The following is a 16,756-nucleotide window of genomic DNA, read 5'->3' on the forward strand; positions in this document are numbered from 1 at the left end:
CTCTTCCAAATGCTACCCATGCTTCATGGTCCAGGTTAGATTCTGCCTCTTCCAGGAAGCCTTCCAAACTACCTTCTGCAGGGCTTCAAAGAAATCACCTAAATGGCTCCATCAGAAGAGCTACCATGCTATAGAATATCACTCTGTGTGTCTTTCTCCCCACTAGATAGAAATCTCCATGAATTTAGAGTCAATAGCTTGTGAGTGTTGTAGCCCCAGAATCTAACAGTGTCTGACATGTAACACATGCTCAATAAATACATGTACATTCATTGAAATAATTACAGGCCATACCTTTTTTTTCTAACCAAAAAACAATTATTATGTGTACGTGCATGTATGAAAATATTAAGCATGCTACTAATTTAACACCATTACATCATCTGGCAATGTTAAAGATGAAAGTCTTAGTTTCTCATGCACATCAACATGTAGTACAATTTCTGTAATTCTTTATGGCTATATCTGTCTTGATGAGCATATGCCTTTATTAAATAAGAATTATGCCCAGGGATTTTTAATTCTAAGAAAGAGAACCTGAGAGAAATGAGGCTACTCCATCTTGCCTGGAGTTAGGAGTCCCTTAGCTTCTTTTCATCCAATACATTTGACAGTTAATTAAATACAATTTTGTAGCATTCCCTGGTTGTTTCCATTTATTCTAGCACCCCAAAGAGCACACAGCATAGAGGGACCTCCAGTCAAACACCCAATTTAAATTTGATTAAAATTAATGTTATTCACGTAATTTACTGGTTTGTCTGCCTTTTCTCACTGGCTCTGGAGAGCTACCATTCCATTGGCCTTTTCCCATCCAGATCCCATGGAGGATGATCAGTGTGCAATGAGCCAAGGGCAAGTGGGCTTGGTATACAGAAAAGGCCAAATCCTTCTTTAACTGTAACTTGGTCATTCAATGGCCTATAGTGACCAGAACTAACGTTACCTGAGTTCATGAGTGATGCCAATGGGTTTGCACAATCATTGCCATCAGTCATCCTATCAGACACAGTACCCGCATCTCACACATAGTCAGTGCCGCCAGCAACCTATGTAATAACCAGAAGCCATGTGCAATCTCTCTGGAATGTTCCCATAGGGGCTGTTTTGGTCCTACAAACTGAAAAATAAAGGCTCGCCTAAAGATAATTAAACCTGACCTAACACTAGCGATGCTCTGTGTGTCTAAATTAAACAAGAAGGCAAGACATCTTACAAGGATTGCAATCGGGTCTTGTGGTCCTTAATCATGTACAAAGTCCTGGTTGAAACCAATCTGGGGAGGCTCAGAGGAATGGTCCTTTCTTTTCAGAAAAAGTGAAACTAAAGCAGGACCCAACCATGGCCACTTAACCCAGCTCCCATTCCCACCCCCACCCTCCCCATTCTGCAAAGCCTGGCTTGAGCTCCTTCCCCTCTCCAGACACTAACCAGCACCCTCTCCTCCGATTCCTCCTGGTTTGAACACCTCCCCCCACCCCCCGCCCAGAATGTAGGTATGCAATACTGTTTGCTGTTTGCGGCTCTGCTTGCTTATGGAAATTAGATACCTCCTGTTCTTTATTTAATAAACCCACCTACTTGAGAATCATCTTCCTTTTTGCTCAAAACCCCACATCTAGCACCGAACTCAGAGTCAGGTGAATAACAGCTACTCATTAAAGCCATGCCTACTGGTCACATTCTAAAAGTTTAGTTGGAGGTTTATAAAATGACTCTTCACAGCATTCCTTTCATTAGTAAGTGAAGGTCCTTCAGTGAGGTTAAATATGATTCCCTTTAGGAAAATCAGATGCACAGACATCTGTAGAGGGAGGCGTGTTGTGTTCCCCTGACTAGTGGTGGCACAGGACAAAGTTGCTCCCGTAACTGTGGCTGCCGGATAGTGGCCTGAGAAAGTGTGAGTAAATCTCTGAACCACAGAGGAAAGTCTCTCCTCTCCCCGGCCTCACCCCCAGCCACCCGGACCCCAATCTCCACGTCAGTTTGATTGTTTTCCCATAAAGGAAACCCATGGTGTCATTCACCACCATGCTGTGCTCCCAACGCTGCCTCACGATGAGGAAGTCAGCCTTGATGTTCTGAGATGCACCAGGAGAACACCGCTGGCCCGGAAGACACCCATGCTCATGCCCCCACACATTCACCAAGGGGTGCAGGGCAGCTGCTCCTCCACAGTGACTGCCCACGCTCCACCAGCTACAGGGGACTCATAGCTAGACTGCCCCCCCCCCCGGGGTGTTAGTGCACACCTACAAGGTGTGAGGCCGTCAGACAGGCACCGAGGAGATAAAGACATACTGGACACATTTCTCACTAACCGAGAATCATGTTCAAGTGGAGAAAAGAAGAAAGTTGACTTTGATCCTCTATCATCATGTTGGGCCTTTGTGCGTGTACATATACACACAAATGCACAGACCTTTGGCCCTTCGTAACGCACATAAAAAACAAGGGCAGCTAATATAAGTCCTGTGCTTGTTCAGAAAAGGGATTTCCACATTTTCTGAGGATATTTCTTTCTTCTGAGGGATCAGAAGGATTAGAAAAATTCCATTAGATGTGGTTCTCAGTCTGGAATGGTGAGGATCAAATAATTATGAAATAGTAGATTACATAAAAGTAACTTTTTTTCATTGCAGGTCTCCTCTGGACTTACTTAAGCAAGGGTATATGGAGATACTCCGAGAGAAGTCAGGATGGCAGCGTTTCAAAGTATGTGCCACGGAGTCCTTCATTCTTAGAGTTTCCCAAGTAAGGAGGGTTCTGAGAAACACTCTTTGGGAAACAGTGTGCCAAAGAGACATAAGTTCCCTGAAGTCAGGGTCTCTGCCTTGCTCACCAAGGAATGATTCAATATAATATAATTAACTAAAAATCTGCCAAATGACCCAATGAGTGACTGTTGAATTCTAAGCGGAAAGACATGCATTCACAATGACATGGGGGTGAGACTGTGCCAAGAGCAGGGCCTCATCTCTCCATGATGGCACCTTCACGGTCTGGGCTCCCGGTGGGCACAGGTAAGAGTTTCAGGTGAGGCTGCATTAACCTTTGCAAGAAGCCGAGAACTACAAATCCTAAGGCATCCTAAGAGACCTTGACCCTTTTTCCCCCCCCCTAATAAGAGCTTGATAAAGAATGCTGGCATTTCTCTTCCTCACTCAGAATAAGAAACAACTCAATCAGAGGTCGGACTTTCTGATGTGGTTACAGATTATCTTTGTTTCTTTACTGCCACCTTCTGGTAACTGGGTTCCTACATGGTAAATTTAAAATGCCGCTTATTTGTATTGCCCTATGGCATTTTAAGCACTTGTTTATATCCTCCTATGACATTATGCAAGCTAGGAGCGGTGAGGGTGGCCTTTATTCTCTTTCATTTGCCCTGAAAACAGCATAGAGCTTTAGTGATTTGTGCAGCGATAAGTTAGAGCAGAGCCAGAACGAGCCACACCTGTTGGCTGGGCTTAGTCATTCGGCTTTGTCCAGCTACATCTGCAAAGAGTTCCGCAGCTCGCTCTCATCCCCTCACAAGCATAATCCTGGATGGAAAATTCCAGGCCTTTCCAAAAGAGGATGCTTTTCAAATACACCCTGATCTTCTCAAGGGCAAAATCCATTCCACTTTACAAGGTTTTTGAGAAAGAATGTAGAGGGTCTATAGTTGATCTTTCATCAGACAGTTAAGATGTCCCCCAGTGCTGCCCCATGCGTGACCCACCAGCTTCGGCCTAAGCATACCTTGGTTTGGAAGCAGCAATAGAGTTGGGTTAGGTACGGGTGTTTCCGCGCTAGAGCCAAAATCCTCTTCTCTGTCATCGTGCAGTCCACATCGTCGTCCTGAAGGATGACGTCCTTCTTTAAGACTTTCACAGCATATACTTCGTCTTTGCCTTTGAGCTCCGCCAACATGACCTGCAATCAATCAAAACCACCCTGTCAGTATATACACGGAGGGAGAGAAGAAACATGCATCACTACCGAGTGCTTAAAAATGGACTCCTTTCATTCATTTTACATAGTATCAAAGCTTTTTAAAATGTCTAGAGAAACTACCCATCCCAATACAGCTACTACCACTTACTTACTTTTAATCTCTAACACGGTGTCTGGGCGAAGAAAAGTTCAATGCACATCTGTTAAATAATTATCTACATGTTTATATACATTTGTCATACTTGCACTTAGAGTATGGCAAATATAGCATAGTGTGTTTTTTTAACCAGACAGTGTTTCATAAGCATGTTTCTACACAGTCTTCATCTTTATCATGGTGTCTGATAATTCAAGTAAATATATTACAAAATTATTTAAACTTTTACCTCCTAGGAACACTTGAGTTACAAGTAATTATTAAGTACTAGGTAAAAATTGCAGAGAATATTTTTGTACATATAATTTCTTTCTTTCTTTTGAATCATGTCCTTAAGATAGAAAGTGGTGGAAGTGGATTATGGGGTTAAATATTTGCACCTGCCTAACTGATTTTCAAAAAGGATGTACAATATAATGTGCCACTAGCAAAGGAGACGTGCTTTGGATTCCCAGCGATCTACCAACATTGGGTGCTTCACTTAAAAAGCTATGTTGTCCATGTAATGAGTGTGAAATGTTACCTCGGTGCTGTTTTAACTTGCAATAAACTTTTTAAATATTTGTTTTCTAAGTAAATTTCTTTTGTGTGAACTATTTGTCAGTTTCCTCTTACGTATTTGTATGCACTTGGTCCATAAACATACTATCACTTTACTTTCTGTAAAGGTTTTTCTAAATTTGTCTTATAATTTTCTGTTCTTTTTTCTATTAAACAGGATTATTTATCTTTTTGTAGTTGAACCTGCCCTTGTTTACCTTTGTGGTTTCTTCTGTAGCTTTAAAGGTAGGAGTTGTAATTCCTTCTCCAGAGAACCAATGAACAATTCTGTTTCTTAAATTTGTTTTATCATTTGATATTTTTGCACTCATTTCCCTACAAATGTGACAAGCCTTTCTCCCATTCAATAACTTAACTCCTCAGTACAGTTCCAGGGTAAATGTTAGAACTAAAGAGCAGTAACTCAGAAGCTTAATGAGGGAATTCGGGGTGTCACTGTGAAGGCATTTAGTTGCCCACATAAAATGCAAACTCTTTAAAACTGGCTCACTGTGACTGTGATTTTTTCCTAAGAAACAATCTAGATGCTTCAGAATCATCAGAGTTCCCATCCTGGCCACACGCCATATGGAACCCTGTAGCCTTTGAGACTGCTCGTTCCCCATGAATCTTGCTCACAATGAAAGCTGCTCACATCCTTGAGTTATGCCGGCCAGAGGACTGGGGTCTGCTTCTTATTTAGCCGTCTCTAAAGAATGTGATTACTTCAGCCTTTGCCATTTAAGTAGATCCAGTTACTTCCTGCAGCACTGATCTCAGACTGAGATGGGGCAGGTGAGATGGGCCAGGAACCAAGCTCTGTACCCTGGGGGCTCACAGAGCCATTCTCCTAGGAGTGGAGTGGCTCTGTCCCCCAGCAAGCTTCCTAACCCACAGCCTGACTTGTGAGGGCATGTGATCCCCAGGAGGTCCCAGAGGCAGGTGCCTGGGCTCTGGGGTAGGGCCTCTCTACTCCAGGAGGTCCTCAAAAAACAACGCTCATCCACTCCCAGGCATGGCTTTGCGAACAGCCGAAGAGCCCAATAGCAGAGATCACAGCTGAAATGTTAACCAGCTTCTTAGGCTCTCTGCCTGTCCATCTCTTTTCTTTAAAGAATTATTTTTATTGATTTCAGATAGGAATGGAGAGAGATAAAAAAATCAATGATGAGAGAGAATCATTGATCAGCTGCCTCATGCACGCCACCTACTGAGGACTGAGCCCACAACCTGGACATGTGCCCTGACTGAACATTGAAGAGTGACCTCCTGGTTCACAGGTCAATGCTCAATCGCTGAGCCACACCAGCCAGGCTGTCCATCTTTTTTTCTAAATGAGCAGGAATTATTTTTCCATCGCACCCCACCTTCAGAATGGTGGCTGGTCACCAGGAATGCTGTATTTGAGCACCCCCTCAATCCACACTCCATACCACTGTGTCCGTCCCAGTGGAGAGCAGGATAGGGAGGATGGCAGCAAGGGCAGAGGACCCTGATCCAAGAGAGGAGGTGATTATTCCCATTTTCTGGCACAAACAGAGGTTAAACAAAGCGTTTAGTAAGTGCCAGAAAAGTCAGTTACGTAACAGTTAACTTCCACGGTAACATGTGCTAAGACTTGTTTTGAGCCCCGAGTTCACAGAGGGCACACATGCTGGAGTTCATTTTCAAAGTCTATATAATGAATTAAAACCAGAACTTCAGATGACTCTCTGATGGAGGGAAGAACAGTATTGTTACCATTATTGATAACGGAATGCCAAGCACATGGAAAGCAATTTAAACTTTTCAAAGTGCTTTCTCAACCTATTATGTCACTTGATTCCCATCCCCATTTGACAAGTGGGCTACACGGAATCCCAAAGAAGGAAAAGGCCCACACTAACGTCCCCAGACAGTTAAGAGCAGAACCCCAGTTCCTATCTGCTTGGCCTCAGGCCACTTCCACTCAATAAGGAAGGAAAGTAGAACAAGACCAGGCTGAAAGGTTCATCTTATATCAAACAAATGAGGGGGCAAATGCCCAGAGCAGAGGAAATCAGCAGTTTTACCCGCACAGGCCACAGACCTTGCCAAAGCTGCCTTTGCCCAACACTTTGATGAAGTTGAACTCATCCAGGCCCAAGCGCTTGGTCTGGCCTTGCCGGACTTCACCGTTCTCTCCGGGGCTCGCCAGCTGGCCGTCGGTGGACCCTGCTGCCCTGTGCTCCTCCCCTCGGTTGTCAAATGACAAGGCCTTCCGGATGTTGTTTTCAAGTTCTTTTAATTCTAGAGCCAAGAGAGACAAGATAATGCATTAGTGCACAGCTCACGAGCCCTCAGATCTCAGAATTTCACCCCCATGAGTCCCCACCCTTTTTTTTTTTTTTGGCTTTTCATAACAACAGATCCAGTATGGCATTCCTTTATGTTCCTTCATTGACACACTTTCATTGGCACTTAACATACAGCAGGGCCTAGGCATGCAAAGAGGAGGACACAGCCCAGCAACCAACTCCTTCAGCGTAGACTGGACCACAGCCACCTCTCTGAAAGCCCCCTTGGGCTAGTGGCCTGTCCAGTTGTTCTTGGTGAGTGCAAGAATCCCAGCCTTCTCGGGAACCTTGCAGAGTTCCAAAGGCCACGGATAACCTTTGAGTTTCCTTTGAAGATTAGAGTAACGACTCACTGAGAACTGTCATCACAGTAATCTTGGTGATGGAATTATTTCATCTTCTAAAGGACTTTATGTGGCTTTGTTGCTGGGTTTACTCTGAATACCCATCCCATGCAAGGTTATTTAACAAAACAAGCAAGGAGCTTATCATTAACCAAAGAACTGCTTCCCCACAGGGACATGCTGCAAATGTATCTCAGATGGGGCAGGATTCTCAGTACAATTTCACAATGGTGAGGCGGGAGGGACGCAGGGCTGTAATGCACACTCCCTGGGGCTGATAACGCTGGGTGAGCCTCAGACCTTTTCTCTTTGAGGAAGCTTTATTGTGAGCTATGAATTCACCCAGATGCACATTCCTCTTGTAGATATGGGCCTCTTGAGCATAATCCAATTTTAAGACACTCGTGAATAACACTGGGATTACACAAGAGGAACATAGACTCTAACGCGTGGGAATCAGAATCAGGCATGAGCGACCAGGAGCTTGACCTAAAGAGATCTTCAGCTTCTTTCAGAAGACTGAGGCCCACGGCAGCTCACTCGAGGAACCTGGGGTCTTTCGTAGATCTGGTGTTTGGCTCCCCTGAGAAGGGGAGGCATGGGGAGAGCTTCTGAGTCTTCCGCTATCCCCCGACCCAATCGGCAGATTCCTATCACATACTCTTCACTAAATGTAACTTTTAGCCTCAGCATAGAGCAAAAAGTCTGTTTCCAAGGCAAGTTAGTAAATGGATTTTGGAAGATAGAACTTGGGTGTTTAGGGATACTGAAGCTTGAAGAAAATGTCTATGTCCTTACAATGGAGCAAAGAGAAACCGTGTCTTATTTCTGTTTCATAATAATGCCAGGTCTTGCTAAGAGGGTTTTCACATCATCTGTGCACATGTCACTGCTGGGTAATACTGGTACCTGCATTAACCGGGGACAGAGAGAGGCCCTGGGAGGTACTGCGCCCTGCCAAGGCTGGGCAGCACACTGGGCAGAAACCACATAGAAAATGGGTCACCTCCCTCTTACTAGGGCCTCTTTACCATAGGACCCCATCTCCTTGAAGTTCTCAAAGGGAAACAGGAAAACACCCACGCTGGTCCAGGATAATACCTGCTCGTCTGGAGCTCACCGAGCATCATCAGATGCCTTACATTGGGTTCAGCCTCTTTTGGACTGATGGACAAGTTAAGCAGAGCAGCACAAAGAGGCACTCAGACCAATTATTTTGTGGCCTCAGGACTGGCACACTGCCCCGCAGCTGTTTTATTTACTCCTGGGTACGAAGAGCTGGGTCACATCTGCAGGGTAAGATGACCCGGGAGGCGGGTTTGATGGCACAGACTCGGAGAGTGGGGTCCCTAAGCCAGGAGGGGCATGGTCTTGCCCTTTACCACTGGCGTGGATCCACTGACCTTTACCACTAACCTTTGGACAAATCTTTCCAAGTCTCTGACCTTCCACTTCCCACCATGTAACAAGGGGACAGTAAAGGAGGACCAGCATAGAGTTGGTGTGAACATAGAATTTGGATAATAACCACAAAAGGGGCTTCAAGATACCCAGGCGCTCTAACGCAATACAATTAGTCCTGTTCTGCAGATGCGTATTTCCCTCCCCAGTGACGCCTGCTTCTGGTCACCAGAGGGGAAGTTTGAAGTGTCTAAGTCCCTTCTCAGCTTCACCATTCCGCCAGCAGAATCAGAAACCTCTGCCCGGCCAGCGTGGCTCAGTGGTTGAGCATCAACCTATGAACCAGGAGGTCACAGTTCGATTCCTGGTCAAGGGCACATGCCTGGGTTGCCAGCTTGATCCCCAGTTGGGGCGTGCAGGAGGCAGTTGATCAATGATTCTCTCTCATCATTGATGTTTCTCTCTCTCTCCCTCTCCTTTCCTCTCTGAAATCAATAAAAATACATTAAAAATTAAAAAACAAAACAAGAAACCTCTGATTACTTTACACTCATCCCTATGGGGAGGAAGAAGATAGCCTGAGCTGAGCTTGAGAGAGGAGCGAGGTCCAGAGCTGGCTTCCTGCCCACTTCTTGCAGTCTCTTCCCCAGCTTTGTCCTATCTCTACCCACCCACCCATCCTGGCCAGGAAAGGAGACGTCCTCCCCACCCATCCCCTGACTCCTGCCCTGATCTCAGGTTTCGGGTGTGATGGTTAGAGTCAGAAGGAACTAAGTCAAACTGAGTGATGCTGACAGGCCTGGAGGCAGACACTGGGGCCCAGTGGTAAGAGAAGGGGCAGTACGCCCTCCCTCTCCTGCACTCAAACAGCATCGCATGCTCAGGCCTGGAGGGGATTTAAGGTAAAAAGGCATTTAGTGCCTTGCCCTCAAGACAGCCTTGTAGAGTGAAGGAACCGCTAATGAGTCAACAGGGCCACTGGCTGTTTCGGGAACACAGGGCCGTTCTTGGGTAGGGAGGCCTCAGCTCCTCCGAACTTCTGATGACCAAGCTCAGAGGTAAAGAAGCAAATCCGAGGGTCTCACCCTGGTCACAAGGGGAGGTGGGTGCTGACTTGGATCGGTCTTCCTCAGAGGGTGAGCCTCCAGAAGCGGGCTGCGGGGACTCGGCACCAGCAAGGAGCTAGAGAGGGGGGAGAGGAAGAAGGGAGAGAGGTGTCAGAAACGAGGGTGGCGAGTTTCCCTGAGGCCAAAAGCTTCAAGATCCCCTACCCAGCACCAAAGGGGTTCCTGGTGCAGTAACGCTGCTGAATTGATCATCTGAAAGCGTAGTCTCAAGGTTTTCTTTGCCAATTAAAGGAAAGAAAACAAGAGACTTCAGTTTGTTCAATTATTATTCTGACCAAATACAACTGACCTTTTTAAACAAAACTCAAGCATACCCCCTTTCATAAAATCTCCCTTGCCTGTTCAAGCGATGCAAGTTACCTTATCCAAAGTAATGTGACACAGTCATACCACCAGTTTGGCATTTACTCATTGTCTTGCTCAGCTCTATCTAGTTAATACTCTCTGTATGTGTATATTATGTGGGGCTCTCTGCTCAGGTAGACTATGGGTTTTTTGTAGGATGGTATTGGTATCAGGTCCTGATGACTCATATAAATGATACACATACTAATAGATGCTCAGTAAACACTTTCAGATGTGTTGATATTTGTTAGCAAAGTTTAAAAGAACACTCCCAGTGAACTCTCGTTTTTACACAAATGTTGGCATATCCATTTAAGTTCCCATTAAAGTCTGAGGTTTGGACTGAGACCACAAGCATTTCTGTTCCCTTTTCTTCTTGGTCTACCAGCTGTGTGTACACGTCCTTTCTGGATGACGGACTGACTACTTGCAAGGGACAATGTGAAGGAAATGAAAAATCCAGCAAGCCCGACTCTCCTGCAGAGAAGCCCTTTTAGTTTCTGACCAAGGGCACTTGTCTCCCATCCTCTTATACAAACCTGAGCTTATACTTAGTTCACTTAGCTTATTTCTAGCTTTTGCATCAGGGCATTGCAGCAATAAAAATACCAGGACTGCACTCCCTTTATCTTCTACTCTACTTCTTTCTGAACTTCTTCATGTTGGCTTCTTGCTACCAGGTTCCCCAAATCCAAGATAGATAGATGATGCCCACATAAGTATGGGGAAGAGGGCAGGTACTGAGTTTTCCTTTAAATGCTTCATGACAATCAATATTGTCTCAATTTACTTCTAGCAAGGAAAAACAAAAACCCCCGTCTCCTGAGAATGGCTCTCTCTAGAGCTCATCAATGTGTGTGTGTGTCCAGCCTTGTAATCACAAGGTGTTTGTACCTCCTGCCTCTTCAGCAGGGCCCTAGCACTCCTGGGTGCTGACATCCTGCTTGCAATGTCAATGCCTTAGGTCAATAACTTAAGTCCTGTTTCAACCATTAGGCATACAGAGCTGAGAAGAGCCACCAGAAGCCCAGAATCTCACAGTCAACCATTAAAATAGACTTCATTTCTGCAACTCTTGCAGAAGCAGCTTTCTTGATTGGGAAGGTAGAGAAGCAGCAGCTTAAGAAGATGAAAACAATCCACACCTTCCCATTCAAGGGAGAAGGCTCTTCTGAGAGGCACCAGGGAAAAGGCATGGGCAGCTTCTAAAATGAGAAGGGAAACACAGAGCCCTTCAGAAGGTGTTCTACGGCAAAATTTAGAAGAAACACTTAGGGGTCAGGATGGTAGAGGCACCCAGAGCTAGACGTGCTTTTCTAGGGAAAGCTTGAGAATGCCTGATGCCGGGCAATGAGGGCCACTGTCCACCCACCGCCACCAGGATTTTCTTGCCCGGTTAACTTGGTTCTGATTTTGTCATAACTCACTTTTTCAAAGATTGCTTACATTTTCCAGGTTAGCAGCCAAGGATAAAAAGGGCCTTCAAAGCAAATGCCATGAGTACCCTTTAGCTCTATTTGCATCTGTGGGCCCTGACTTACCAAAACAACAATTTAGCAAACAGATCTCTTCCTACTGACATTCAGAATGTCACATGGACAGGGACAGGGCTTTGGTCTGCAAAGAAAAGCCCAGATGTTTCATGTCATGGGGCATGAACCATGTCCCCCAGGCAGCCGAGTGCCGGCGCTATCACAGATCTTGGCTTGCTCCCTAGAAAAGAATGTGGCTCCAGCTCTTCATCCCTTTATCCTCGTCGCAGTGATAGCAGGGCAAAGTGCAAACACTGACATTGCTTTCATGCCAGTTCTGGAGGCAGATGCATCTATTTCCTGGTCTACAGTTGCCCTGCTTTTTCTAGAAAAGTGGTTCTCAACCTGTAGGTCATGACCCCTTTGGCGGTTGAACGACCCTTTCACAGGGGTCGCCTAAGACCATCCTGCATATCAGATATTTACATTACGATTCATAACAGTAGCAACATTCCAGTTTTGAAGTAGCAACGAAAATAATTTTATGGTTGGGTCATAACATGAGGAACTGTATTTAAAGGTCCAGAAGGTTGAGAATCACTGTTCTAGAAGAAATTCTAAAGTCCTCCTCTAGGTTCCCCTGAGAAACCTAACACTTGAGGCTCCCCCTCTTCTGGAACTGAAGGAGATTTTAATGTTACCTTCCTGGCCTCTATTTCTTTTCCTTTCAAGCACATGCTGTTCTGAGTACAGTGTCTCAAACCCAGCAATCTTGTAACCTCACTCCAAGGCACTGCCAGGAAGCCAGCGCCGAGATGCGGGCCCACAAAGAGCTCCAGAAACACCACCGAGTGGCCTGTTACCTTTTTCCTCCTCTGGCCACTGTTGGTGATTTTGTCTGGGGTGACGCCAAGGTCTGCCAGGACTTTGGCGATTCCTCTGGCGTCCACTCCACAGTTGGGAGCCACGTTGGTCTCGCAGCGTCGGTGGACGTTCATCTTGCAGACTATAAGGAGACAATGAAGAGAAACTTCACAGTGTTCATGGCCTAAAACTATAATTTTTTTCTTTCTAATTGTTAAGTACTGCATTTGCATTGATAGGATTTGGGAAATGCAGAAAGACAAAAAGAGGAAAATAAAAATCACCCATCGTCCCATCACACGTAACTAAAATCATCCATGAAACCATCACACACAGATAACCACTGTTTATCAACTGAATAAATGTCACATTTGCACTTCCTTTCAGGGAACAGAACGCTGACTGTGGAAGAATTTAATTGGTTTGTCTGAAGCATCGTTCACTTGGATTGTGAACCCAAAGGGGTCACATGTACACGGTCTGTTCTATTACTCTGTTGAAAGGTGGGAATATTACCCAGAGAGGAATGCCCCAAAGAGAGCCTATTAAAATGTCATCTGAGCACAGCCAGTGTGGCTCAGTGGTTGAGCATCGACCTATGAACCAGGAGGTCACAGATCAATTCCAGGTCAGGGCACATGCCCGCGTTGCGGGCTTGAGCCCCAGAGTGGGGTGTGCAGAATGAGGCTAGTCAATGATTCTCTCTCATCATTAATGTCTCTCTCTCCCTTCCTTGCAGAAATCAATAAAAATATATTTTGAACAAAAGATGTCACCTGAAAATGAGGATACTGGCCTGGCTGGTGTGGCTCAGTGGTTGAGCATGGACCCATGCACTATGAGGTCACTAGTTTGATTCTGGGTCAGAGTACATGCCGGGGTTTCCAGCTCAATTCCCAGCAGGGGGTCTGCAGGAGGCAGCCAACGGATGTTGTTGTTCCTCTCATTGATGTTTCTCTCTCTCCCCCTCTCCCTTCCCCTCTCTAAAAACAAACAAACAAACAAAAAACCCCCACACATATTAAAAAAAAAAAAGGACATTGAATGAGGTGATCTTCAAGGCACCTTTCAAACCTAAAATCCAATTTCAACAGAACAAAGGCCATGCCGGAATGTCACTTGACCTACATCACTGAGTTCTTGGTATAGGACATCAAAGGAGAAAACAAACTGTTCTGGTTTCCAGTCCAGCATGTAAGGAGTTGGAAGTAGTCATTCTGTCCTAACAAGTAAAAAGCTGAACAAACTGAAAAATCCAACAACTCTCCTTGGATTTATTAGATAAGAAAGTCACAGGGCAAAGCGCTGGCCCCAAAATGGGAGAGACAGGCAACTAGGTGAATCAGAACAGAAACTCCCAGCTACAGCCTCTGTGGGAACCAGTGCCATGGTAGGAAAATCTGAACTGAAATTGGAAAATTGCTGGAGTCTCAGAGAGGACAAGTCTGAGGGTCAAAAACTCTAGGCAGACCTGGTCATAGGGGTTCCGCACTTTTGTGAATTTTACCAGGTTCCCATGGTGAATATTGGGGGGGGGGGATTTACTTATGCTTCTTGCAGAAAGAAGGGAAAGGAAACCATTGGACATACTCCAGGGCACTCCAGAGCCTAAACTATTATAGTTTTATCAGATCCTAACTGATCCGAGGGAGGAAAAATACCCAATACCAGCCTGCTCTAGCGCCCTTCCTGTCCCACCTACGAAGGGAGAAAAATCTGAACTTGTAAGTTCACAGTCCAGAGGCACAGGCTCACTGAAAGACAGATCTCCTCACTGGACCACGGAGCCTTCCCTTCCCAACACTGCACCATCACTACAGCTCCTATTAACCAGCACATCAAGTCCGGTAGCAAGAAAAAAACCACAAGGTGTACTAAAAGGGAAGAGACAGATCAAGCATCAAAACCAGAACCAGGGATGCTGGGATTATCAGACTAGACATTTAAAACAACTACAATTAAAATGCTGGGGGCTCTGAGCAATAAAGTAGACAGCATGTAAAAGCAGATGGGCAATGTTAAGCAGAGAGATTGAAATTCTAAGAAAGAATCAAAGGAAATGCTTGAGACCAAAACACTAGCAGATATGAAGGAGGCCGTTAGTAGAAGAAAGAATCTCTGAACTTAAAGAAATGTCAATAGAAACTTCCAAACAGAAAAAAAGACAAAATACTTTTTTTAAAAAAAGGGAACAGAATACCTAGGAATTGTGGGACAACTAGAAAACGTATATGTTGGGGGAATAGTAGAACGAAAAGAGAGAAAGGAACAGAAGAAATATCTGAAGCAAAAATGACTGAAAATGTCCTTGAATTAATGTCAGACACCAAAGCATAGATCCAGGAATCTCTGAGAATACCAGGTAGGATAAATTACCAAAACAAAAATAAAAGACCAACAACAAACTACACTTAGGCATATCATATATGAACTGCAGAAAATCAAAGATAAAGAAAAATAATTGTGAAAGAAGCCGGAAGGAAATAACACCTTACCTATAGGGGAGTGAAGATCAAAAGTACACCCTGCTTCTCAGAAGCCATGCAAGCAAGAAGAGGGTGGAGAGAAATACTTAAAGTATTGAGAGAAAACAGCAACATAGAATTTTGTGCCCTGGAAATTATCTTTCAAAAATGAAGGAGAAATAAAGACTTTCTCAGACAAAATTATGGGGAATTTGTGGACAGTAGACCTGCCTTGCAGGAAATGTTAAAAAGAAGTTCTTCTGAGAGAAGGAAAATGATGTAGGTCAGACACTCAGATCTACATAAAGAAAGGGAGAGCATCAAAGAAGGAATAAGTGACATTAAAATAAAAACTTTTTTCTTATTCTTAATTGATCAAATAGATAACAGTTTTAAAAATAATAGCAGCAATGTATTTGATTATGGTGCTTATACATATCATGCACATAAATATATATGCTTATGTATAAGTGAAGTGAATGACAGCAATAATTCATGAAGTGGGAGGAAAGCATTAGGATTATTTTGTTATTATAAGCTATTTGCACTACCCATGAAGCAATAGAGTGTGATTTGAAAGTGGAATGGATTGTAAATGCATATTGCAAACTCTAGGGCAGCCACTAAAATAAGTAAAAAAGAATAACTGATATGCTAAGAGAAAATGGAATCTTATAACATGTTCAATTAAAACCACAAAAGGCAGAAAGAATGAAAGACAAAAACAGGGACAAAGAAAAGGGGCATTAAATAAAAAACAGTAGCAAAACCGTGGTTCTTAATTCAACTATATCAATAATCACTTTAAACCTCACTGGTCTAAATATACCAATTAAAAGAGCTTGTCAGAAAGGATCAAAAAGTAAGACCCAATTATGTGTTGTCTACAAGAAATGCACTTGAATTATAATACACATACAGATTAAAACTAAAGATATAAATAAAGATATACTATGCTAACACTAATTTTAAAAAAATTAAGGAGAAGCTATAGTAATTTCACACAAAGAAGGCTTCCAAACAAGGAAAGTGATTAGGGATTATACAGAGCATTACATAATGACAAAGGACCTTTTTTCAGCCTTTTGTCTTTTTCTGTTTGGAAGTTTCTATTGACATATCTTTAAGTTCCGAGATTCTTTCCTCTATGTAATAGTAAAAACCCTCAACAAAGTCTTAGCAGATTGAATCCAATAATGTATTATGATCCGATGGGATTTGTCCCAGGTACGCAAGGCTAGTTCAACATTTGAAAATCAATTAACGTAACCCATCACATTAACAGGCAAAAGATGAAAATCACATAATCCTACCGATAGATGCAGAAAAGAGCATTTGATAAGATCAAACACCCATTCATGATGAACTCCCAGCAACCAAGAAATAGAGGAGAACTTTCTCAACTTGAAAAATCACATCTACAAAAACCTACAACTAACATTATGCTTAATGCTCATAAAGAACTATTTATCCACAACAGGCAAATAACTTTCAAAAGTCAATAACTAGGAAACAAACAAGCCAACTGAAAAAAATGGGCAAAAGACCTGAGCAGAAACCTCATCTAATAAAATATACAGATGCTACAAAAGCACATGAGATGTTCATATGTCATTAGGAAATTGCAAATTAAAATGAGGTACCACTACACAACTATTAGAATGGCCAAAATTCAAAACACTGACAACACCAAATGCTGGTGAGGATGTGGAGCAATAGGAACTCTCATTCAGTGCTGCGGGGAATGGAATGGTATAGCCACTTTGGAAGACAATTTGGTAGTGTCA

General features: G+C 43.8%; 1 protein-coding gene across 3 annotated transcripts in view; it reads right to left on the minus strand.

The window, feature by feature from the left end:
- The window catches only part of PRKCE (protein kinase C epsilon), a 481,203-nt gene that overhangs the window by 156,764 nt on the left and 307,683 nt on the right, over positions 1-16,756 (minus strand). For 2 of the 3 annotated variants that reach the window (XM_059659939.1, XM_059659937.1), the window contains 5 exons: positions 12,504-12,646; positions 11,314-11,373; positions 9,782-9,878; positions 6,705-6,904; positions 3,745-3,918 (listed from right to left, as the gene is read on the minus strand). In XM_059659939.1, the coding sequence (XP_059515922.1) occupies positions 3,745-3,918; positions 6,705-6,904; positions 9,782-9,878; positions 11,314-11,373; positions 12,504-12,646 (674 nt within the window). The remainder of the gene's footprint in view (positions 1-3,744; positions 3,919-6,704; positions 6,905-9,781; positions 9,879-11,313; positions 11,374-12,503; positions 12,647-16,756) is intronic. The other variant, XM_059659938.1, reaches the window with a different exon arrangement.

Source organism: Myotis daubentonii, chromosome 12 (genome assembly GCF_963259705.1).
Source record: "Myotis daubentonii chromosome 12, mMyoDau2.1, whole genome shotgun sequence".
Lineage (NCBI taxonomy): Eukaryota > Metazoa > Chordata > Mammalia > Chiroptera > Vespertilionidae > Myotis > Myotis daubentonii.